General features: G+C 47.1%; 1 protein-coding gene across 2 annotated transcripts in view; it reads right to left on the reverse strand.

Annotated features, from left to right (window-relative positions):
• Positions 1-26,260, reverse strand: part of LOC138296808 (exportin-5-like) — a 1,097,230-nt gene that overhangs the window by 280,575 nt on the left and 790,395 nt on the right. For both annotated transcript variants that reach the window (XM_069236256.1, XM_069236254.1), the window contains exon 23: positions 14,083-14,219. In XM_069236256.1, the coding sequence (XP_069092357.1) occupies positions 14,083-14,219 (137 nt within the window). The remainder of the gene's footprint in view (positions 1-14,082; positions 14,220-26,260) is intronic.

The following is a 26,260-nucleotide window of genomic DNA, read 5'->3' on the forward strand; positions in this document are numbered from 1 at the left end:
TTAGTCTATGGGATGACTGGGTAGGTGACCTCTCTGCATCTGGTCGCTGGTGACACTTGTTGTACTTCACTCTGGTGTTCCCATCCTTCCCCAGCCCCTAGCTAACTACCAAACTTACCTGGGTTGGGTTCACTATTTTGCATCCCACTTACTTAGTATATAGTTTGTCCACCCTCACCCCAATAGGCCCCTATATATTTATGCTATTTCTGCTTGTTATTTTATGCCCATATTCTGTGCAGATATCTTCAAAGGGAGATGCACCAATGCTCAAAGAATCCTTTTTATGCAACACTTGCGTGGTTCTTTCCTGTGAGAATTACTGCCAGACTACTGTGGCATTGCAAGTGCCTTACATTCCTCCTGGATAACCTTTAGCTGCTCGCCTCAGCTACCCCTGGAGATATTTTTGGTATCTTGTCACCAATTCACTATCACTAAGGGTTGCCTCGACTCAGTATAGGGTGCTACACCACAGGTATACACTATAAATTGAGCAAGCCTTCTACAAGGCTGTCATGAAGTCGCCTTTTTGAAGTGAAAATGTCCCGAAGGGTGACCACAGGAAAATGTTGTGACAGGATGTATTAGTTTAAAGGTCTGAGATCCAGAATAGGTCTGAGAGTCCCATCTTTTTTGAGAGTGAGGAAGTAGAGGTAGTATACGCCTGTTCCTTGGTACTGAATAGGAACTCGCTCTATTGCCCCTTTCAGTAGTAAAGGTTGGAACTCTGTCAGGAGAGCAAGGTCTTTTCGGAGTGTGATAAAGTTGGAGGCATCCCCCTACTGGAGTCAAATGAGGAGTGGGTCATTGCAGGTAGCCATTGTTTAGCAGAGGAGGGTGAGCCAGGGGTCCTGGTGGGCTTTCCCCTCCCTTTAGAATGGTTTCCTTTATATGTTCCTCTATAAGAACCTTTGGAATAGGAGGACGAGGCTTGTTTATGTTATGAGGCAGATTGGTCAGAAGTTGTATATGACCTGTAACCAATCTTGTACATCAGGCGGCAAAAAAAAAAACTGTGTACTTGGGACTGTATGGCTCTCTTGTCCTTTGCAGTGTGTGTATCTGTCAAGGATAGAGTCAACTTGGGGACCAAAGTGGAGCTCCTTATCAAAAGGCATTTTAAGCACAGTTTGCTTCACCTGTTGCATGAATCCAGAGCATCTGAGCCATTCAGGCCTTCTGAGCGGACACTGGTATTCACCCCGTGTGGCTGTGTCTGCTGCATCTAATGCACACCTGATTGAATTGTTAGCAATTGTTTGACCTTCGGAAACAATTTGCTGCGTACGTTTACGGTGCTCATCTGGGCAATATTTGAGGACTTCCTCCATCTCATCCCAGTTAGCCCGGTCACAGCGTGAGGGTAAGGCCTGAAATCGGCGAGCTGACTAGCTTGCGCAGCTACCCTTTTGCCTACCACATACATTCTTTTTTTTTTGTGTTACTTTTTGTCAGGTGGGGGAAAGAGTCCCCAGTAGTCTGACTGCTAGTCCTCTTTCTGGTGGTGGTAGCCACAATGGAATCCTGTGGAACCTGAGAGAGGATAAAAATTGGATCAGAGGGAGCTGGTTTAGATTTTTTGTACACTCTAGGTGTAATTAATCTTAAGTAGACAGGCTCCTTGAAGATCCCTTAGCATGGCGAAGCATTCCTGGCAGCTTAGGGAGGTACTGGATGTCCCTGTGTGTTGAAGCGAGGGTGTCAAACAAGAAACCCTGCTCTAAAGGTTCCTGTGGAGCTGGATGTTGTGGTAGGCAGCGTCCCTGGCGTTGACCTGCTGATAGCTGGTGGTATCCTCTGGATGACAGGGGCATGCAGGGTAAAGATCACGATCAGTAGATGTTAGAGGATCCGGATCATAAAAGTCAGAGGGATCTTGTTCTAGTGGCATATCCCCCAAATCCCCTCCAGTATAAAGAGGTGAACCCTGTGGAACAAAGTCTCCTGCAGTAGGTGAGGCAGGAAAATGAGGAGAAGAGGGAGGAGGAGAGGAGATAGGCAGTGGGGTGGAAAAATGTCAGTGGAGGTAAAGGAGGAGGTGTGGCTGCAAGGGTGGCAGCTTTTTCCTTGTGAATCTTCTCAGGAAGAGGTGAGGTGTCTAGAGCCTCCTGAAATAGAGTCTCCTTTTCAAATTTGTGGACAGGGAAGTCACAATGCGTCCTGGTCCACTTTCTATATGAAACAGGCGCTGCTTAGCGTCCGTGGTTTGAGGGAAGGGTTCATGGGAGATGTAGTGCTGATGGACTGGGTAAACGCCATCCATTCCGAAAAAGCGGTGGTGTGGCTTTTCAGTACCCAAGCTTTGGGACAAGGGACCTTTTTCACATCTGAAAAGGTTGGATGTGCTGCTTCCAATCAGTACCAAAGTTGTCAGTGCTGAAGTTTTGCCTGTACCGATTCCACCCAAAGTAAAGGAGGTTGCGATGAAAGACACAGCCAAAGTCTACCCAGCTTTGCGATCCAAGCTGGAAGGTGTGGAAGCCAAAGCAGTGTTCCGCAGCAAACCATGGGCAGAGAGCAGTGGCAGTCCAGCGACCTCTCACAGGCTGCGTTGGAGTAATGTCATGGCTCTCATTATCAGACTGGAGAACACAGTCCGAATCCGGAATGGAGAAAGCCTTCTCCGACTCCTCCTTCTGCATGTTCTTCACCAAACAAATCCAGGGTTAGCACTTGGTGTAGGAAGCTGGCCTGGTGTGTGCGGAGTATCCCCCATCAGTGAAGTGTAGGCAGTGTCTAGGAAACCAGGGCTCTCTAGCAGTAGCTGTGGATGAGCAGCCAAGACTTATCTAGGACACGTGCAAAGCTTATGCAATACCACTGAAGTCACACAGCACGTACACACAAGAAAGAACCATGCAAAGTTACAAAAAGAAAGGTACTTTATTATTGTAACAGAAATACTAGAATACTGAATAGGCAATCCCCTAACTAGTGGTAAGTAAACCCACTATTATATACACATTAGCAATCAGTAAAGAGCATAGAAAGCAATAAGCTTTGGCAATGGTATAGCTAAGCTGTGAGGGCCCTAAGAGAGGGCCGAACCATATCCTAAAAAAGTGAAATGTGAAAGGCAGTCCCCCACCCAAGAAAGTGGAATCAATAGAAGGGATCTGAAGGAACTAGTAACCCCAAAACGTGAGTACCAGAGTAACCTCCAGCGACCAGGAAGGCAGATGTAAGTACCTGGTTTTCCCCAAAACTAAACAGGAGGATTTTGGAAAAGGATTATGCAAGACCCAACTAAGACTGGAAAAACCCAAAAGGTGGATCCTGACAGAAAACGACCTGCAAAGGAAGGGGACCAAGTCTAGTTCGTGTTAGAGTGTCTAGTTGTGGCAGGAGCCACTACCCACTGTTCTGTGGATGCAGGACCAGGTCGACAGTGAACGAAGAAGGTCAGCAGTACAGCACAGGAGATGAAGAGAAGTCCCTGGAGTGATGCAAGTGATGTCCCACATCAGAGGTTGAGATGAAGTGGGTTAGGGGTGCTGGAAAACCACCAACAGGCCTTGGCAAATGCAAGAGACAGAGAAGGAGGTTTGCAAGGCTGAAGAGGACCAGCAAGGTCCAGGGGACTCGACCCAAGGAGGGGAGTCCAGGGTGACCCTCAGCAGCCGGGAGAGTCACAAGAAGAGTAGGCAGCCCCCATGGGCAATACACTGGCAGCAGGCACAGGAGTCGCAGTGAGGCCTATGTCGCTAGAGCAGCAAGCAGGAGACTGTGCTTTGCAGGAAGAAGTGCTCGTGGCTGGGGCTAAACAGGCCCTGAAGATCCCTTGGAGGAGGAGCAAACAAGGCTTGGTGGCTGCAAGAGTCACAGTGCACAGGGGTACCGTCCTGCAAGGAGAGGCAAGGGCTCATAGTCTTCCAAGTTGGACAGCTGGTAGAGAGGACCAAGGTGACCACTCCAGACCACCACCTATGATGCAGGATCCACGCAGTTCCGGAGGAGAGGAGATCCACACGGCCGGTCGTCATTGCAGTTGGTGCCTGCAGATGCAGAGGAGTGACTCCTTCACTCCAAGGGAGATTCCTTCTTACTTTTTGTGCAGGCTGAAGACTCGCCACCCTCAGAGCATGCACAGCTGGATAAATGTTGCAGTTGCGGGAAGGAGCCGGAGAAACAATGTTGCAGATTGGAGTAGTCACTGAAGCTGCAGATTGTCGGTTCCTGGAGGGTCAAGTTGCAGTCCCAGTGGCCGGAAAATGAAGTAAACGATGCAGAGGAGTCCTGCTGGAACCTTGTACGTCGAATTTGAGGACCTACCCAAGAGGGAGACCCTAAATAGCCCAGGAATGGGGACTAGTCACCTAGCAGGGTGACCATCTTTCAGGAGGGGGCTGTGACGTCACCCACCTGACCAGGCCACTCATATCCTCCAGGGTCCTCTGCCCACATTGGATTCAAGATGGCAGAATAAAGTGGCCACCTGAAGGAGCTGTGGGCACCTTTTCATGCAGGCTGCAATGGCAGACATGGAGACTCTTTTTGCATGGGCTTCTGTGGGCGGCACAATACATGCTGCAGCCCTCAGGGTACCCCCTGGTGCCCCAATGCCCTTGGTATCTAAGTACTTTATACTAGGTACTTATATAGGAGCACCAGTATGCCAATTGTGGGATGTGCAAAGTCCTAAGCAACCAAATGTAGTGCGGAAAGGAGGCTTAAATGAAGTTGTTTTTAGTGACAATAGAGTCACATTAGTCTGCTGACCAAGGTTGTAGCTCGCACAATCCTCTGGCTGCATGCAGTTAGGGGAAACAGTCTCACCATCAACTGTAATGTAGTAAGGATCCTACTGCTCAGAAATATATTGCACAGAATAAAACGGAGCCTAATTTATAGGCTGACAGAGAGGGAGTTCTCCTGTAATGGTGATGGTGTTTCCTCCCCAGCCACCACAGAGGCCAGAGCATTCGATTTAGATGCAGGCGGACCAGAGTTTGGCCATTTGCGGCAGTCCGCAAACATGCCTGTTTACGTTTGACAAGGTTATCGGGCGATGTCCAGAATACCCTTATGGCTATGCCTTTTGGTGGAGAGCACCTTTTAGGACAGGAGGAAGAGCTGCATTAGGGCAATTCAAGGAGGGTAGAGCCATGGCCAGACCACTGCGCTTACAATCTTCAGTGAAGGATTTTTGCTCTGTGTTGGAAAATGGGTTATTGGTAAGGGCAGGTAGGTACCTACACTTAGCAATAGGCCACTAACCTCCACTAAGGTCCAGTTAGGTCTCAGTAAATTAAACCCAGCTCAACCCTTGGTAGCTTGGCAACGAGCTTCAAGGCTTAACTTAGGAGACAGAGTGTAAAGCATTCAAATATCACAAAACAGTAATTAAATAAAACACAGGAAACAGTATAAAAATCCAAAACCAATTCATAAAAATAGATTATATTTTTATCTTTAAAATGACACCAAAACGAATAACATCGGATAAGGGGAACCAGAGATATGAATTTTTAAAGAATTCTTTTTTTAGGGCCTAGAAACAAAAAGTGGCAATCGGGTCATCTGGTTGCACCTCGACCGGGGCAAAGTCAAAGTTTAAGGCCGACCGCAATGGAACCCTGCTCGGCTACAGGCCGCGGGAGGCCTCAGTTAAAAGTTTACCTTCACACTTAGTCTCTTTTTAGAAGATTTTCGCCAGCGGGACGAACCTGCCAGTCCATCTGACCTCCTGGAGCCCTTCTCCGGATACGCGATGCGGGAATCCTCGGGGGAGATTTTTACCTTTGGACTCAGTCTCTTTTTCGGAGATTTTCTTTACCGGGACGAATCAGCAAATCAGGCCGGGTCGCGGTTGAGGCAAACCGGCTAGAGTTGCCGCAGCGGGTTGGTCCCTCTATGGAGCTTTTTTTTTCAAAAGTTCTCCAAACTTCTGGGCATCTCCCAGATGTCCTTTTAAGGTTCTTTTGGGGTCCACAGCTCACCCCAAGGGTCCAGAAGTTCTGAGATGTTGCTTTTTTTTTTTGGAGGGGGGGGGGGGGGGGGAGGGTGCGGACTACAACTCCCAGAATGCACCTGGCGCAAACTCCTTTTTGGCCACTGGACAGTGGTCAGCTGGTCGCTTTCTTCAGGAATTGGGGCAGGGGACTCTGGATAGCAATTTTTCACCTGTAGTAAACAGGGAGTCCCTCCTTGAACCAGTTGAAGCCAGGCAAAGTCCTTCTTGTGGTGAAGCCCAAGTGTGCAGCTGGTGCAGTCCTTCTGAGTGCAGGTTCCAGGTGCAGGCCAGGGGTCCAGCAGGGCAGTCCTCCTCCTGTTGTTCTTCCTTGTTGGATGTGGTAGGGAACTGAGGTGTGGGTGCAGGTCTGACAGTTTTATCCTTGCTCCTGGGTGAAAAGCAGGGGGGGTCCTGGTTCTTCAATCAGGTGCAGGGTCCTTCCCCCTGTGATGACCACTTCCTGGGAAGTGTGGCAAAAATCAATCCCAGGAGGCAACATTCTCTAAAAATCCATCATGGCTGAATCTGATTTTTGGAGGTTATATCTGGCTGAGCCCACCCACAGGTGTGGCTAAATATCAAACACACCCCTCTCCTGCCCTCTCCTAATCTAATCAAGGGGGCACCTAGTTGTCTGGGGTTGCAGGATGTGGGGGTGTTGCTGGTTGCTCCAAATCTCTTTCTCTGCCTTTGAAGACCAGTTTGGCAGCCCTCCCCCTTCCTGCCTCACCATCTGCTGAGGGGAGATTCCTTCCCACAGGCACATTCCTTTGTGTGAAGCCAGGCCCCTTCACACCTCATCAAGGCAGCTTGGCCAAGCTGCTAGAGGCTGGCCAATCAGAGCACAGCAGCAAAAACAATGCAGGGCTGAAATTGGCAATTTTTCAGGTAAAGTTTAAAACTCTTTACCTGAACAAGTTATATTAAATCCAACAACTGGATGGAAGTTGTAGGTTTTATTACAACAATTAATTTTATACCAAATTCTTGGTATGCATCATTTAAGGAGACTTTAAAAATTAAAATAAAGTCTCCCCTTTCTAGCCTATGAAGGCCATTTACTACAATGAGGGAAAAACAAATTTGGCTATTTTTACCTCACCAGGGCTTATAAAACTATTTTTTATAAAGTCCCTGCTTATAGTTACATGGCACCCAGCCCTAGGGGCACATAGGGCACACCTTAGGGGTGACTTAGATGTAAAAATAAGGTAGTTTAAGACTTTGGAACTACTTTTAATTCCAAAGTCGAATTTGCATATAACTTTAATTTAAAAGCAGCCAGCAAGGCAGGCCTGCCTTTAAAATGACACTGGGCACCTCAGCAGTGCACCTATGGGTGCACTACCTGCGCTGTGGTCCCTAAACCTACATGCCCTACCATATACTAGGGACTTATAGGTAGGTTAACTTAGCCAATTATAATTAGCCTAATTTGCATATCCATTTTACACAGAGCACAGGCCCTAGGACTGGTTAGCAGTACCCAGGGCACCATCAGTCAGGAAAACACCAGCAAAAAGTGGAAAATGGGGGCAAAAAGCTAGGGGGCCTCTGTAATCAGCCCTGTTTTCTCACACTCTGTTACGGGGTGGGGGTTCAGTTCAAGAGCTGTCAGTATAGGCAGCATCAATCCAAACAGCAACCGTTACAGAACCCCTTTGTCTGCCAAAACAGGGCCAGAGAAAAAGGACGTAGCTTGCAGAACCAGCACTCCTCTTCCTCTACACCCTCCTATTACTGTACAAAAGCACCACCAGTGAAGTTTTTGTACTTTTTCAGTGAAGAAGCATGCACACCAAGTGGCAGTACAGGTGTCCTCTTTTTTTCAAGCTCATGAGGTAAAAATTCCAGATCGAGTCTTACAAAATGTGAAAGCTGGTATACTCCACCCTACTAGCAGCAACCTCATGTTCCTCCGAGCAATTCCTTAAATCCAATGACCAACTACTTATGAAGAGGTTGCATCCTTACTGCACAAGGGAGAAGTGGTGTTGGTGCTGGAGCACAAAAATGCACAAGGGTCCTATTCACTGTAATTACTAGTTCCCAATAGGGACAGCTGTCTTTTTCCAATCCTAGACATCAGCCTCCTGAACCTTTAACTGTGCCAGGATAAGTTCAAGATATGGTCTCTATCTTTGGTCCTTCTTGCGCTGGACGTAGAACTCTGGATTGTGTCCCTTAGCATGCAGGTCACCCTTTTCACATAGTGGCCCAAAGTAAGTATCTGCAATTTGTGGTGGGATTCATTCGCCACTAGTTCACAGTTCTTCCTTTTGCATTTACAATGGCACATGGAACTTTCCAAAAGGTGATGGCAATGGCCACAGCCCAAGTAGGAGGTCGGGAATCTCTGTCTGTACCTGGGCGACTGGCTACTTCACTAGACCTGCAGGTGACAGTGTACTTGCTGTTCGACTTTGGGTTTTCTATTAAAGTGCCCAGGTCTCACTTGGAGCCTTCTCTGAGCCTCCTGTTCATAGGGGTGGTACTAGATACCACAGTGCTGTGAGCCTTTTTTTCGTCCACAGAGGATCAGGACATTCTGAATACGATTCCAATGTCCTGGGGGGGAGCTCAGATTCCACTCCTGTTAATTCTGTGCCTGCTCAGTCAGCTCTTACGTCCTCCTGGTCACACAAGCATGCTGGCACGTGAGGGCCTTCAGTGCTACCTACAGGGGCAGTAGTTCAAACACCAAGGAGATCTGGAAGACTCCACTCTGATCTCCAGGGACTTTGTAACAGAGATCTGCTGGTGGGTGACAGAGGCGACAGTGGAAGTCCTTCTGTCCCTCTCTAGCCATGCACACAAAGGTGACTGATTTATTCACTTTTTAGGTGGGGCATGCATGTGGTAGAACTGGTGTTTAGAGGCCTTGAGTCATCATAGGAGCAGATATTGCATTTAAATGTTCTCAAACTCGGGGCAATGTGGCTGGTGCTCAGGGCCTTCCTCTCATTCCTTCGCAGCGCATCAACAAGCAGGGAGGATTGATGTTTCACCTTCTTTGACGAGAAGTGCTGAGGTTCTGAAGATGGGTGCATCAATTGAGGCTGTGGATGGTTACCACTCATCTGGGAAGCTTGCACATGGGCAGACAGCCTCAGTTGGTGTCACAAATGAGGTTTCCATTAGGAAGTGGTTCAGGACATCTTTGTCCAATGTGGTACACCTTGGGGGGACCTTTTGCTACTCAAACCAACACCCACTACCTGATGTTCTGTGCCCTCCGTTGGGAGATGTGTATCAGTTTGGGACGCATTTTAGTTGAAGGTTTCCGCTTAACTACATGTTTCTTCTCATACACCTTATTCTTCAGGATCTAAGGAAGATTTGTTAAGACCAGGCATAAGTCATTATTGCCCCAGATTGACCGATAAGGGTGTGGTACACAGACGTTATGAACCTCTCAGTGTGTGCTCTTCTCAGTAGACCTGCTCTTGACAAACCACTCTTCAAAGCTTACAAGTTTATGAGTGGTGACATCCAATTTCTTTTCAGCTGCCACTAGAGGTGGTTGATGTGATCTTTTACAATATTCGTCTTTTGATGAGATTATTAAAAAAATAGAAAAGTAGTGGAAAATGTATGAGTTAGAGTTGGGAAGAGGAATGTGAAGGCTGAAGTTTTGAGCAAGTTTATGTAGAGGTTAGGGCAAGAATGGTATATGGGCAGGGATAAGGGTTTGGATAGGGGTAAGAGTTCGGGATGGGGTAAGGGACTGGGTTAGAGTTCTACTAAGTGTAGGCATTTGTTTAGGTAAGAGGTAAGAAATGGTGTAGGGGAGGTATGATCAATGTTGAGGTTTATTGAAGGAATGGGACTAAGGGTACATAAGGATTAAGGGTTAGATCACAAAAAAAGAATGTGTAAAAAGGTGCAGTAGAAGGTGGCATGCATTTACGATGTGCATAAGGATAACAAGTTTTGGTTAAGAAGGGAGAAACAGAGGTTATTAATAAGGACATGCATTGCCTAACAGCTAAATCTAATAAGTACAGCTTTTTATGGAACGGACTAACTTCTTTCACCATGAATTGGGTATCAACCATGAAACTAACAATTTCATGCTAAACCATTCACCTGAAAGTTGCTTTTGTTTGGGTCCATTTTAGCTATGCGGTTATTAGATCCAACAATCATCAGCTACTTTAGCAGTATTTAAAGTCAGTCTATTATCCTCCAACAATGTGTGGATGAAATCAATTTGCCTACTGAACTCCTTGGAGCTAGAAATGTAGTTTCCAGACAGCAGAAAATGTGCTGTTTGTTACTAACAGACAGAAAAAGAGCTGACAACAAAGCTTAAAGGAGTGACACGCAGATGTTAAAAAGTACTACAAAGTGGTGAGCCTTATGATTCACCAGACAGAAATGCCAGGTAGCAATGTTCTTCTGGATCATCAGCTAAAGCACGTTCCCTTGATCCAGAACCTACTACGTCAAGACCCATTTTTCAGACAATTCCGAGAATAAACCTAGCTGAACATATTATACTCATCTCAAGGGTAAAATGCTAAGTTGTTTTCAAATGTGAAAGATCTATTTAAATATAATCCTTGCAGTTACTCAAAATATTTTGTTGTGAAGTATCCAAATGACGTGGTCGGGTGAGCTGTTTAAATGCTACAAATAAATATATGCCTAAGTACAACTTAAAACTGTAGTGGCAAAAATTTAGACTTTTTACCACCACATTTTACTACAGTTTGGTTTTTCATAGTGTAGGAAGTTGACTCTGTATATACTATTTCAAAGTAAGAAATAGTGTGCACAGAGTCCAAAGGTTCCCCTTAGAGGTAAGATAGTGGCAAAAACAAAGAGAATTCTAATGCTCTATTTTGTGGTAGTGTGGTCGAGCAGTAGGCTTATCAGAGGGTAGTGTTAAGCGTTGGTTGTACACACACAGGAAATAAATGAGGAACACACACTCAAAGACGTACTCCAGGCCAATAGGTTTTTATATAGAAAAAAATAGTTTATTTTAAGAACCACAGGTTCACGATTTACAAACAATACTTTAAATGAAAGGTATTTCACTCAGGTATTCTAGGAACTTTGAATTATCACAACAGCATGTACAGTTTTGACAAAAATGGCAATAAGCTATTTTAAAAGTGGACACAGTGCAAAAATCAACAGTTCCTGGGGGAGGTAAGTAAATGTTAAGTTCACAGGTAAGTAAAACACTTACAGGGTTCAAAGTTGGGTCCAAGGTATCCCACCATTGGGGGTTCAAGGCAACCCCAAAGTTACCACACCAGCAGCTCAGGGACGGTCAGGTGCAGAGGTCAAAGTGGTGCCCAAAACACATAGGCTTCAATGGAAATAGGGGTGCCCCGGTTCCAATCTGCCAGCAGGTAAGTACCCGTGACTTCGGAGGGCAGACCAGGGGGGTTTTGTAGGGCACCAGGACAGAGGGAAAGGGGGGGGGGGGGGAGGGGGACGACACACAAGCAGGCACAGAAAGTACACCCTCAGCGGCACAGGGGCAGCCGGGTGCAAAGTGCAAACAGGTGTCAGGTTTTCTATAGGAATCAATGGGGAGACCCGGGGGTCTCTTCAGCGATGCAGGCAGGCACAGGGGGGGGGGGGGCTCATCGGGGTAGCCTCCACCTGGGCTAGGCAGAGGGTCACCTGGAGGTCGCTCCTGCACTGGAGTTCGGTTCCTTCAGGTCCTGGGGGCTGCTGGTGCAGTGCTGTTTCCAGGCGTCGGGTTCCTTGCAGCAGGCAGTCCGGGTCAGGGGGAGCCTCTGGATTTCCTCTGCAGGCGTCGCTGTGAGGGCTGAGGGGGGGGTCAACTCTGGCTACTCATGGGCTTGCAGTTGCCGGGGAGTCCTCCCTGTAGTGTTGGTTTTCCGCAGGTCGAGCCGGGGGCGTCGGGTGCAGAGTGGAAAGTCTCACGCTTCCGGCAGGAAACGTGTGGTCTTTAAAAGTTGCTTCTTTGTTTCCAAAAGTTGCAGTTTTTTAAACAGGGCCGCTGTTCTCAGGAGCTTCTTGGTCCTTTAGATGCAGGGTAGTCCTCTGAGACTTCAGAGGTCGCTGGACCCTGTTGGATGCGTCACTGTTGCAGTTTTCTTCGAAGTAGAGAGACAGGCCGGTGGGGCTGGGGCCAAATCAGTTGTCGTCTCAGTCTTCACTGCAGGGCTTCAGGTCAGCAGTCCTTCTTTAGGTTGCAGGAATCTGTCTTCCTCGGTTCTGGGAGCCCCTAAATACTCAATTTAGGGGTGTGTTTATGTCTGGGAGGGCAGTAGCCAATGGCTACTGACCCTGAGGGTGGCTACACCCTCTTTGTGCATCCTCCCTGTGGGGAGGGGGGCACATCCCTAATCCTATTGGGGGAATCCTCCATCTGCAAGATGGAGGATTTCTAAAAGTCAGTCACCTCAGCTCAGGACACCTTAGGGGCTGTCCTGACTGGGGAGTGGCTCCTCCTTGTTTTCCTCATTATCTCCTCCAGCCTTGCCGCCAAAAGTGGGGGCAGTGGCCGGAGGGGCGGGCATCTCCACTAGCTGGGATGCCCTGTGGTGCTGTAACAAAAGGGGTGAGCCTTTGAGGCTCACCGGCAGGTGTTACAGTTCCTGCAGGGGGAGGTGAGAAGCATCTCTACCAAGTACAGGTTTTGTTCCTGGCCACAGAGTGACACAGGCACTCTTCCCTATGTGGCCAGCAACATGTCTGGTGTGTGGTACGCTGGCAAAAACTAGTCAGCCCACACTGGAAGTCAGGTATGTTTTCAGGGGGCATCTCTAAGATGCCCTCTGGGGTGTATTTCACAATAAAGTGTACACTGGCATCAGTGTGCATTTATTGTGCTGAGAAGTTTGATACCAAACCTCCCAGTTTTCAGTGTAGCCATTATGGTGCGGTGGAGTTCGTGTTTGACAGACTCCCAGACCATATACTCTTATGGCTACCCTGCACTTACAGTATCAAAGGTTTTGCTTAGATACTGTAATGGCATAGTGCTCATGCACAAATGCCCTCACCTGTGGTTTAGTGCACCCTCCCTTACGGCTGTAAGGCCTGCTAGAGGGGTGACTTACCTATGCCACAGGCAGTGTGAGGTTGGCATGGCACTCTGAGGGGAGTGCCATGTCGACTTAGTCATTTTCTCCCCACCAGCACACACAAGCTGGCAAGCAGCCCATAGAGACCTTCCCTGGCATCAGGGCCCTTGGTACCAGGGGTACCAGTTACTAGGGACTTACCTGGGTGCCAGGGTTGTGCCAATGGTGGAGACAAAGGTACAGTTTAGGGAAAGAACACTGGTGCTGGGGCCTGGTTAGCATGGTCCCAGCACACTTTCAAATCATAACTTGGCATCAGCAAAGGCAAAAAGTCATGGGGTAACTATGCCAAGGAGGCATTTCTTTACACAAACATATCTTAGCCACAACCGATTCATTACTACTTTTGTAAAAATTGAATTTCTTGTTCTATAATTTCTTTATGCGTACTATCTTGGTCATGACAGCAGGCAAATGGATTCTAGTGGCAGCTTGGTTGATGACCGTGCTAAAAATAATTCCTTAATTTAATCATAGGGGACCCAGGATTTTAGTTTCTGAATTTCAATTGCCTTTAATTTCCTTTTCGTAGAGCATAAGGCCTTCACATTATGCTGATATAGGGCTCACAATCTGAAATGTTATGATGAACTCCTAGACTCCACACAATGTGGTCATAAGGGTACTTTCCTAACATTTTCTATAATGTTTCAACTCTTACTTTGAGAGTATGAAGCACAGCAAATGAAGTTCAAATGCCAGAGCATGTTTCGAATTACTGGTGATTGAGGCACAGAAGAGCGGAGTTGGAGACGATAGGCAAAAAGTACCATTGATGCAAAAGCATGTTGTAATTTACCTGCTGGTATTGTGCAATGCCAGAAAGGCACTGAAGAACATAGATGGCACTACCTAGTAGACTGAATGTGTAGACAGTTTCTGGGGACCAAGCCTGTGTCAAAGTAGGGAATCTACAAAGGAAATAGCACATTTTAAAAGCTGGTTTTCTTAAAATATCCATCACAGAAAGACAGAATTGCCAGAACAGTCTCAAGAAATGTGTTATGAAATGTACACTTTATGAGCAATTTTTACTTGTCAAAAGGATATTGAGAATTATTTTAAGTCTGAAGGTTGGAATAAATTCCAGATTTATAAAAGCGGAGTTAAGAAGTCGACCAAGTAGGTCATCCACGTTGTAGAAATGTTGCTTCAATGACTGCGCGGCAGCACCCAAAATAGTAAAGCTAGAATGAGAAAAAGATTTTAGGTACATAGAAATAACCTGTGTATTTAATAGTCATCTTTGGACTAGATTTCTAAAACAAATATGACAACAAAATAATGTTTCAAAATGTGCTTTATATAAATAAAGCATCAAATTATTTACAATCTCAAAATGACTGTATAAAACCTCCAATATCAGGTGACCTTAAAGCCATTATCACCACTTTAGAAAAGCATCCTTTTTGGCATGGTTAGCCCCCTACTGCCAGAATCTCTTCCCCGAAAACTGCACACTTCTCCACAACTGGCACACTCTTTAGCACCCTCTGCAGCTCCCTAGTAAATGGTACCCCAGGTACCCTGGGCAACTAAGTCAGGTCCCTGAGGGCTGCAGCACTAGTTGTGTCATCCCCAACCAAACACACACACTGCTGCCATTGCAGACTGCGTGTTGGTGCGGGTAAAATTGAAAACACTACCTGCCACACACCCGTGTGCCATGTCCCTTAACACTGCATCATATATGTAAGTTGCCCCTCTAGCAGGTCTTACAGCCTTAAGGCAGGGGGAATTATATTACATGTGAGGGCATACCTGTACAAGCAGATATGCACCTGCTGTGCCTTTGTGGATTCTCAGACATAGGAAGTGACCAGGGAAGCAATTTTAAATACATGTGGTAGACACTGGTCACTATAAGTTCCCCAGCTACATAACAGCTTCACTGAAAATAGGGATGTTTCGTATCAAACATGTCGTATTGGTGAATCCAAACATATGCCAGTGTTGGATTTACCAATACATGCACCCAGAGATGCCCCCTGAAAACCTACCAATTACCAGTATGTTAACTGACTGGTCCTGACCAGTTCAGCCACCTTAGCCACGTTTCTGACCCCCCCAAGGTGACAGCCAGTGCTCTTGGGGCCCAAAGACAAAAGCCTACACTGGACGGGGGTGCCCACTTCATGCCAGTCCCACCCTAAGGTGGACAGGCTGAAGAGGACCCCACTTTTTAATTTCCTCCATCTTGGCTTGGAAGGAATTAGGCCACTAGAGTCAAGGTTATTCACATTTACCCACGGAAGTGATCATAGAATGGGTGTAGTCACCCTAACAGCAGTCAGCCCATTCCTGCCACCTGGCACTTCCTGTAACACCCCTAAATTGAGTATTTAGGTTGCACCCTAGATTTCAGATTGTGCCGACCTAAGAAGAAAAGGACAAAGAAGAGACACATCAGCAGAAGAGGAGAAGCAGCAGCAACTGATCAGGTACAAACCCTATCGGCCTATCTACACACCTTGATGGACACTGCACCCAAAAAAAAACTCGTCCTGCATGTGAACCTCCAGAGATCTGAGAGTATTGCATCCCTTTGAAAAAAGACTCAAGTCTACTGTGAGCAGCAGATTTGCTCTCCATCCACATCCCAGGAAAGGACTCTGCACCCTCTGGAACCACAAAGGCCCAATGCCTGAAGACACCACTGCACCCGCAGTCACTGACCAGAGTAGGAGTGGACCTCCGGTGCCAGCAAGGTCCCCAGCTGTCCAGAGTCTGAGTCCATTGTGGTTTCACTCTTCCTTGCCTCCCTGAAGTTGGCTGCAGCCTCTGCACGTAGATCCCCTCTCCTGCAGCCTCTGAGATGAGAAAAACCCCAAAGCAACCACTGCACCCATCGCCGCTGGCCTGAGTTGAATTGGACCCTTGGTGTCCAGAACATCCCCCAGCTCTGAGCTCCAGTCCAGCATGGTTTCACCCCTCCTGGACTTCCCGACATTGCCTGCAGCCTCAGACCACAGGACCTCGCCCCAACTGAGGGTGCTCCTGAACCATGAAACCCGACACCAAAGGAAACACCACATCCGTTGCCCCTAGGCCATGAAGAAGAGGACCAAAAGTGCATTTACGTCCCCAAACATCCCACATTTCTGACCTGTTCGCTGTCCCCAACTGCCCCCTCCCCTTAAGCCGGATCCTGCAGCCTAAATCCACAGAGACCAATACCTATTGAAATAGAGTGGTCACCTGACACTTACTGCATATCTCTACACCCAGCCGCCCAAGTGATGCATGGAGTAACCTGTTGGTATGGTCCTGATCTTTGCCTAGTACTTACCGTAAGTCTACAAAATTGGTCCTATGAGTCAGCAGTACGCTAACGAAATATCTGGACGAGACATTCTAGTTGCAGATTCCTTACCTTGGATTTTTCCCAAGCGTCAGACTGGATCCGGAGATTTTTCTTCTAGCAATACCCTTGCGGGCCAGTAGGTGGCGTCCGTCGACTCCACAGGCGTCGTTGGCGTTTTAGTTGTCGTGATGATGTCGGGGTAGTACAGTAGTCAGGGTAGTCTCAGTGCAGTGACGTCAGTTTCTTTTAACGACTTTCCACGCCAAAGCGCAGAGCCGCTAAGAACACTGAGATTGGTGTGCCTGAGCTAAGGACCTGAAGGGGGAATCCCTGTCCCCAGAAATCAGTTTGCAAGCGGGGAGGATGGGTGGGTCGGTAAGGAATCTGCAACTAGAATAGGTCTCTACCAGATATTTTGTTACCAAAGGTAAGTAACTTGTACATCTGATAGAGACTTCTAGTTGCAGATTCCTTACCTTAGAACAGATAGCTAAGCAATGCCATCCTCAGAGGTGGGCTGCAAACCAAGAATACTAGAAAGTCCTACAGGACCAAATTAACCGCCCCTTCAGACCTGACTGCCCAGGCAGTAATGTTTAGCAAATGTGTACAGTGATGCCCACGTAGCTGCCTGCCAGATAGCCAGGACAGGAACTCTGCGTGCTAACGGAGTGGAAGCAGCAGTCGCTCTGGTGGAATGAGCGCGCAAGCACTCAGGGGGTTGCTTCTTGGCCAAAGCGTAGCACACCTTGATGCAAAGAAGTACCCATCGAGAGAGGTTACGTTTTTGCACCGCCTTCCCTGTCTTTGCACCCACATCCCCGACAAAAAGTTGATCGTTCACCAGGAAATCTTTAGTACGATTAAGATAGAACGCCAATGCTCTTATTGGATCCAGACGGTGGAGTCTCCTCATGGGATGGATGTGGGTGTGTATAAAAAGTAGGCAGGGTGATGGACTGGCCTACATGAAAAGGCGTATCCACTTTGGGAAGGAAAGAAGTTTTAGTGCGCAACTCCACTTTGTCAGGGTGCACAGACAAGAATGGAGGTTTGGACGAAAGGGCCCGAAGCTCACTCACCCTGCGAGCAGAAGTGATGGCAACAAGAAAGTCTTAATTGAGGAGCCATAAGGGACAATTGTGCATCGGCTCAAAGGGAGTACACATTAAATAAGGACAAGATTGAGGTCCCACTGAGGCATGATAAATGGAGTGGGAGGAAATAAATGAGGGAGACCTTTAAGGAGTCTACTCACAATAGGAGATTTAAAGAGTGCGGGCTGATCAGGTAACCTAAGAAAGGCCAAAATGGCAGATAAATACCCTTTAAGGGTGCCCAAGCAGAGCACTACCGGACCAAAGAAAGAATGAACAAAAGTACCTCAGATAGAGGGGCAGAGAGGGGATCAACAGATTTGTTGGTGCACCATGCCACAAATTTATGCCAACAACAGGCGTAAACCGTTTTGGTGGAGGAACGCCTGGCTGGCAAGATAACATCACAGATTTCTGGTGCAAGATCAAAAGTCGTCAACTGGCACCGCTCAATCTCCATGCATGAAGGAGGAGATTGGGTAGGTTCAGGTGGAGAACGGTCCCATGCTGCTGCGACAGACGATCCACCCAAAGAGGCAGTCTAAGTGGAGGATCGATGACCATACTCAATAGCTCTAGATACCATACTCTCTGTGCCCAGTCCAGAGCCACCAAGATGACTTGGGCCTGGTCGTTCCTGATCTTCTTGAAAACTCTGGGCAGAAGTGGTATAGGCGTAAAGGAGCCGGAGTTCCACTTGAGACAAAAAGCGCCTCTGAGCGCGTGCTGCCTTGGAAACTCCAATGCGCAAAACAGCTGACATTGCACGTTTTCTGTGGAGGCGAACAGATCTAACCAAGGCTCTCCCCACTGCTGAAAGAGACCTTGCGCCACCTCCGGATGGGGATGCACTTCGTGACTGACTGTGCATCAACGGCTGGGTTTGTCCACTCTGGCGTTGAGATGTTGAACCACCAGGGTAATGCCCTGATGTTCCAACCATGTCCAGAGACGTAGTGCCTCCTGACAAAGGGTCCAGGACCCTACTCCGCCCTGTTTGTTGTAGTACTACATGGCGGTAGTATTGTCCGTGAACACCTGCACTACCTTCCCTTTGAGAGAGGGAAGAAATGCTTTCAACGAAAGCCTCATCGCCTGGAGCACCAGAAGATTTATATGGAGCCCAGGGGAAGACAGACGCTTAACCAGCGCAGATGAGCTGCAACCACCAAAAACACTTTTGTGAACACCCGAGGGGCACGGGTAAGGCCAAAGGGGAGCACGGTAAACAATAAGTTGTTTAGTTTTCCTAAAGTCCTTTGTTCACTAGAGCTCGTTTAAGATCAAGAGTGTGTAGAGCTCTTTCAGCAGTAGTCTGGCTGTGGAAAAAAGACTGGCAATTTCACTGACTGATTGTGAAAAGGTGAAACAACTTAAGACACATCCACAAATTTTGCCTAAAGTACTACTTTGTGTTTGTGTACTTGGAAGAAGGGTTCTTCTAGAGTAAATGCCTGAATTTCACTTACTCTTCTGAATGAAGTAATTGCTACTAAGAAAGGAACCTTCCATGTGAAAAATTGATTAGCACAAGATTGCATGGTTTTGAATGGGGGACCCATAAGTCTTGTGATCACAATATTAAGATTCCATGCAGGAACTGGTGGAGTTCTGGGTGGAATAATGCGTTCAAGTCCTTCCATAAATGCTTTTATAACAGGAACTCTAAAGAGGGAGGTATTGTAGGAAAGTACCATCTTGCCTGGCATGTTACCCCCATTTTTCACTGTATATATGTTGTTTTAGTTGTATGTGTCACTGGGACCCTGCCAGCCAGGGACCCAGTGCTCATAAGTGTGCCTGAATGTGTTACCTGTGTTATGACTAACTGTCTCACTGAGGCTCTGCTATCCAGAACCTCAGTGGTAATGCTCTATCATTTCTTTCCAAATTGTCACTAACAGGCTAGTGACCAATTTCACCAATTTACATTGGCATACTGGAACACCCTTATAAATCCCTAGTATATGGTACTGAGGTACCCAGGGTATTGGGGTTCCAGGAGATCCCTATGGGCTGCAGCATTTCTTTTGCCACCCATAGGGAGCTCTGACAATTCTTACACAGGCCTGCCACTGCAGCCTGAGTGAAATAACGTCCACGTTATTTCACAGCCATTTACCACTGCACTTAATTAACTTATAAGTCACCTATATGTCTAACCTTTACCTGGTAAAGGTTAGGTGCAAAGTTACTTAGTGTGTGGGCACCCTGGCACTAGCCAAGGTGCTCCCACATAGTTCAGGGCAAATTCCCCGGACTTTGTGAGTGCGGGGACACCATTACACGCGTGCACTACACATAGGTCACTACCTATGTGTAGCTTAACAATGGTAACTACGAATATGGCCATGTAACATGTCTAAGATCATGGAATTGCCCCCCTCTATGCCATCCTGGCATTGTTGGCACAATCCCACGGGTCTGTAGCACAGACCCTGGTACTGCCAAACTGCCTTTTCAGGGGTTTCACAGCAGCTGCTGCTGCTGCCAACCCCTCAGACAGGTTTCTGCCCTCCTGGGGTCGAGCCAGGCTGGGCCCAGGATGGCAGAACAAAGGACTTCCTCAGAGAGAGGGTGTTACACCCTCTCCCTTTGGAAAAAGGTGTTAAGGCAGGGGAGGAGTAGCCTCCCCCAGCCTCTGGAAATGCTTTCATGGGCACAGATGGTGCCCATTTCTGCATAAGCCAGTCTACACCGGTTCAGGGACCCCTCAGCCCTGCTCTGGCGTGAAACTGGACAAAGGAAAGGGGAGTGACCACTCCCCTGACCTGCACCTCCCCTGGGAGGTGCCCAGAGCTCCTCCAGTGTGCTCCAGACCTCTGCCATCTTGGAAACAGGTGCTGCTGGCACACTGGACTGCTCTGAGTGGCCAGGGCCAGCAGGTAACGTCAGAGACTCCTTCTGATAGGCTCCTTCAGGTGTTGCTAGCCTATCTTCTCTCCTAAGTAGCTAAACCCTCTTTTCTGGCTATTTAGGGTCTCTGCTTTGGGGATTTCCTTAGATAACGAATGCAAGAGCTCATCAGAGTTCCTCTGCATCTCTCTCTCTCTTCACCTTCTGCCAAGGAATCGACTGCTGACCACGCTGGAAGCCTGCAAAACTGCAACAAAGTAGCGAAGACGACTACTGCAACTCTAACGCTGATCCTGCTGCCTTCTCAACTGTTTTCCTGGTGGTGCATGCTGTGGGGGTAGTCTGCCTCCTCCCTGCACTAGAAGCTCCGAAGAAATCTCCCGTGGGTCGACGGAATCTTCCCCCTGCTACCGCAGGCACCAAAGAACTGCATCACCGGTCCCCTGGGTCTCCTCTCAGCACGACAAGCGAGGTCCCTTGAATCCAGCAACTCCGTCCAAGTGACTCCCACAGTCCAGTGACTCTTCAGTCCAAGTTTGGTGGAGGTAAGTCCTTGCCTCCCCACGCCAGACTGCATTGCTGGGAACCGCGTCTTTTGCAGCTACTCCGGCCTCTGTGCACTTCCGGCGGAAATCCTTTGTGCACAGCCAAGCCTGGGTCCACGGCACTCTAACCTGCATTGCGCTACTTTCTAAGTTGTCCTCCGGCAGCGTGGGACTCCTTTGTGCAACTTCGGGTGAGCACCGTTTCACTCCTCTTCGTAGTGCCTGTTCCGGCACTTCTGCGGGTGCTGCCTGCTTCTGAGAGGGCTCCTTGTCTTGCTGGGCGCGCCCCCTCTGTCCCCCGACGCAATTGGCGACATCCTGGTCCCTCCTGGGCCACAGCAGCATCCAAAAACCCTAACCGCACGATTTGCAGCTAGCAAGGCTTGTTGGCAGTCTTTCGGCGGGAAAACACTTCTGCACGACTCTTCACGACGTGGAACATCCATCCTCCAAAGGGGAAGTTTCTAGCCCTTGTCGTTCCTGCAGAATCCTCAGCTTCTACTGCCTAGTAGCAGCTTCTTTGCACCCACAGCTGGCATTTCCTGGGCATCTGCCCATCTCCGACTTGCTTGTGACTTTTGCACTTGGTCCCCTTGTTCCACAGGTACCCTCGTTTGGAAATCCATCGTTGTTGCATTGCGGGTTTGTGTCTTTCCTGCAGAATTCCCCTATCACGACTTCTGTGCTCTTTAGGGAACTTTAGTGCACTTTGCACTCACTTTTCAGGGTCTTGGGGTGGGCTATTTTTCTAACCCTCACTGTTTTCTTACACCCCCAGCGACCCTCTATAAGGTCACATAGGTTTGGGGTCCATTCGTGGTTCGCATTCCACTTTTGGAGTATATGGTTTGTGTTGCCCCTATCCCTATGTGTCCCCATTGCATCCTATTGTAACTATACATTGTTTGCACTGTTTTCTATGACTATACTGCATATTTTTGGTATTGTGTACATATATCTTGTGTATATTTGCTATCCTCATACTGAGGGTACTCACTGAGATACTTTGGCATATTGTCATAAAAATAAAGTACCTTTATTTTTAGTATATCTGTGTATTGTGTTTTCTTATGATATTGTGCAAGTGACACTAGTGGTACTGTAGGAGCTTCATTCGTCTCCTAGTTCAGCCTAAGCTGCTCTGCTAAGCTACCATTATCTATCAGCCTAAGCTGCTAGACACCCTATACACTAATAAGGGATACCTGGGCCTGGTGCAAGGTGTAAGTACCCCTTGGTACTCACTACAAGCCAGTCCAGCCTCCTACAGGTATGTTGTATCTTTTGTAGGTAGGCTGATATGGCCGTTAAATGAATCTTAATAGAGGAATAAGCAAGATTTGCTTTTTGAAAATGAAGCCAATAGCACACAATATCTTGTACTGATGCTTTAAGTGGATCTATATTCTTAGGTTGACAGTAGTAAACAAACTGTTTCCATTTATTTGCATAGCATTGTCTGGTTGTTGGTTTACATGCTTGTTTTAGAATGTTCATGCATTCTAATGGAAGCTGTGAATATCCAAACTCTATGACTTCAGGAGCCAACTTGCTAAGTTGAGCACACTGGGACTCAGATGCCTGATTTGACCTTTTTTTCTGAGTTAACAGGTCTGCTCTGTTTGGAAGCTTGTGATGGGGCACTACTGACAGATCTAGGAGTGTTGTGTACCAGTGTTGGCATGCTCACGTGGAAGTTATAAGTATCATGGTGAGAGAAGCGTGACGCATTTTGTTGACCAAAAACAGAACTAAGAGGGAGAGGGGGAAAAGCGTAAGCAAATATCCCTGACCAACTGATCCATAGAGCATTGCCCTTGGACTGAGGGTGTGGGTTTCTGGATGTGAAGTTTTGGCATTTTGCATTTTCGCATGCTGCAAAAAGGTCTATGTTTAGTGTTCTCCACATTTGAAAGTAATATTGAAGTACCTGTGGGTGAATCTCCCACTCGTTTATTTTTTTTTTGCGTCCTGCTTAGAAGGTCTGCTAGGTGAATGTGATTGTGAATTGCCCATTTCCATACTGTTGGAGCTAGAAGGGACAATTGGGATGAGTGTGTACCCCCTTGTTTTTTCAGATAATACATTGTTGTCATGTTGTCTGTTCTTAAGACGGTTTTGTGTGTGACATGAGGTTGAAATGCTTTGATGGCCAAGAACACAGCTAATAATTCCAAGTGGCTTATGTGGTAAGTTGATTGTATTGCGTCCCATTCCCCTTGATTCGTCAGATTATTGAGATGGGCTCTGTCATTGACACATCTGTTGTGATTATGGTCTGTGGCACTAGGTCTTGAAAGGACCGCCCTTTTGTTAAGTTGCTGTGATTCCACCCGTTGCAGAGATTTGTAAGTTTGGCAGTCTAACACTAGGTCCTGTAACCGACCCTGTGCCTGAGACCATTGTTGTGAGAGACAATCTTGCAGTGGTCTCATGTTTAGTCTCACATTTGGAACTATTGCTATACATGATGCCATAATTACCAATAGTTTCATGACAACACTTATTGTGTAAGTTTGGTTGACCTGCATTTGTGCTATGAGGTATTGAAAATCTTGTATCCTTTGTGGATTTGGATATGCTAATGCTGTTTGGGTATTGAGAATTGCACCTAGATAAGGTTGAATTTGTGCTGGTTGAAGATGAGATTTCTGGTAATTGACTGTGAACCCTAGTGTGTGAATGGTAACTTGTGTATTGGGTGTGTTGTTTTTATTAACCAATCGTCCAGATAAGGGAAGACAAGTATGTGGTGTCTCTGAGGTATGCCGCTACTACAGCTTCACATTTTGTGAACACTCTTGGTGCTGTTGCTACTCCAAAGGGTAGTACTTTGAATTGGTAGTGGCTGCCTGATATTATGTACCTTAGATACTTGCGGTGAGCTGGATGTATGGAAGGTGGAAGTAAGCGTCTTTTAGGTCTAACACGGCCATGTAATCTTGTTTTTGTAGCAGGGTAATGACACCCTGTAGAGCGACCATGTGAAAATGTTTTGACAGGATATATAGATTTAAAGGTCTGAGATGAAGAATGGGTCTGAGAGTACCATCCTTTTTTGGTATAAGGAAGTATAGCGAGTATACTCCTGTCCCTTGTTGTGAGATGGGAAACATTTCTATTGCCCCCTTGAGTAATAGAGATTGTACCTCTTTTTTTTTTTTTTTTTTGTAGAACAGTGTGTTCTGGAGAGAGTCTGAGAACGAGGGGGAATATTTGGTGGGTGGAGTGGAGATGAGTTCTAGGCAATAACCATTGCGGATAATTGAGAGTACCCACCGATCTGTGGTGATGTTCTGCCCGTGAGAATGGAATTGTTGCAGTCTTCCTCCCACAGGAGACGTATGGGATTGTGGGATGTTTGGGAAGCCATTGTTTAGTGGGTGTGGAAGCACCCTTTGAGGCTGTAAATATTCCTCTGGCACTAAGATTCTGTACTCTGTAAGAACCTCTAAATTACCCTCTTGAATAGCACTGCTGTGCTTGTTTTGGATGGGAGGTGGAAGGTTGTGCAGTTTGGGATTTAAAACCTCCCCTAAACTGTGGTTTCTGAAAGGAATCCCGAAACGGTGTGGTATAAAGGGCTCCCATGGCTTTTGCAGTATCAGTCTTTACAGAGTTTTTCAATGGTGGGGTCTACCTCTAGTCCAAAGAGGTGCTGTTTATCGAATGGCATCTTAAGTACCACCTGTTGTATTTCAGTTTTAAAACCTGAGGACCTCAACCACGCATCTCACCTGATTGTGATGCTGGTATTAATTCCTCTAGCTGCAGTTTCAGCTGCATCTAGAGCAGACCTAATCTGGTTATTTGTAATAGCCTGACCCTCGTCTACAATTTGCTGCGCCTGCTTTTGGTGTTCTTCAGGTAAGTATTGCAAGAATTCGTGCATTTCATCCCAATATGCTTATATTGCCAACAGGGCCTGGGAATTGCCAATACACCATTGGTTGGCTGCCTGTGTCGCCACCCTTTTTCCTGCAGCATTGAATTTTCTACTTTCTTTGTCAGGGGGTAGGGTATCCCCTGAAGACTGACTTAGCACGCTTCCTGGCTGCACTGACCACAATAGAATCTGGTGATAATTGCTGCGTGATGTAAATGGGGTCTGTTGGTGCAGGCTTGCATTTCTTGTCAATCCTTGGAGTTAGAACCCTAGCTTTAACTGGTTCTTTAAATATGTCCTCTGCGTGCCTAAGCATACCAGGAAGCATTGGTAAGCAATGGTATTGCTTATGGGTTGAGGATAGTGTATTAAAAAGAAAATCCTCTTCTAAAGGTTCTGCATGCTTTTGGACCCCATGGTATACAGCTGCCCTAGATATAACTCGGTTATAAACCGTACTATCCTCTGGTGGGGATCGTTTAGTAGGGTAGAGATCTGAATCATTAGAGGGTGTAGGATCCAAATTATACATGTCCCATGGGTCTACTGTGTCTCCCTGTGAATAAGTATGGGAGTGTGATGGTGACAGTAGTGGTGGCAGTGGTGAGAAAGAAAGCTGCGGTGAATGTAGTGGAGAAAGCTGAAGAGGTGTTGGCTTTTCCTTTCGCTTGAAAATGTTTGCCGGTGGTGGGGCAGTATCAAGAGTCTCTTGAAATGCTAGCTTTCTTTTAGTCTGTGGAGGTAGAGAAGTAATAATTTTCCCAGTCTCTGTGGATTTGTATTCTTCTCTGCTTACTGTCCATAACTGCCAAAATTGGTTGAATGTCAGATTCCTCTATTTGATGTGCAGAGGTTGTTTTTGTGCCCTTAGAGGAATGTTCAGTGGATGTTTTGGGCACGTTTCATTTGGGCCGAAGTCCTGTTTCTTCCGTATAGGATGATGTTTTCAGCTCCTAAGTGGATCAGAGGTGTTTCGGTCCCGAAAATAGCCGAGGTTTTGGCTCCTAAGCCAAACGCATTAATTTCAGATCCGAATATTGTGCGCGTTGGCTCGGTTCGGAGGTTGAGGTTCATATTTTCTTGCTCGACACCGAAACAGGCGTGGTCTGTTGATGGGGTGTTTTGGCCTTTTTCGGCGCCGAACCCAGGGGCTGGTCGACGATTAGTTTTTTTTTCTGGTGGAACCAGGACTTGACAGCAGTGATGCACCCAAAGCCATGCTTGATTTTTTTTTAAAGTGGGTGTAGGGACAGGTGTACTCACATACAGCGCCGCAGTAATTAGTTGGCTGTCGTCTTCTGATCTTTGTGAAGAGTCAGAATCTGGGACCGAAACTGCTGTCTGTGCCTGCTCCTCTTCGAGCGTGTCGGTGGACTGTGTACTCCGATGCCATCTCCAGTCTTCATGCCCTTCGATCACGTAGTGTTTTCTTCAATCAAAACGAGCGACACGCTTCAGTTTTCCTCACGATGTTCAGGACAAAGGCAAAGATTACAGACCAAGTGCTGGTCGGTATAAGGAAATTCAGCGTGGCACCGAG

The sequence above is a fragment of the Pleurodeles waltl genome, chromosome 5, assembly GCF_031143425.1.
Source record: "Pleurodeles waltl isolate 20211129_DDA chromosome 5, aPleWal1.hap1.20221129, whole genome shotgun sequence".
In the NCBI taxonomy this organism is placed as follows: Eukaryota; Metazoa; Chordata; class Amphibia; order Caudata; family Salamandridae; genus Pleurodeles; species Pleurodeles waltl.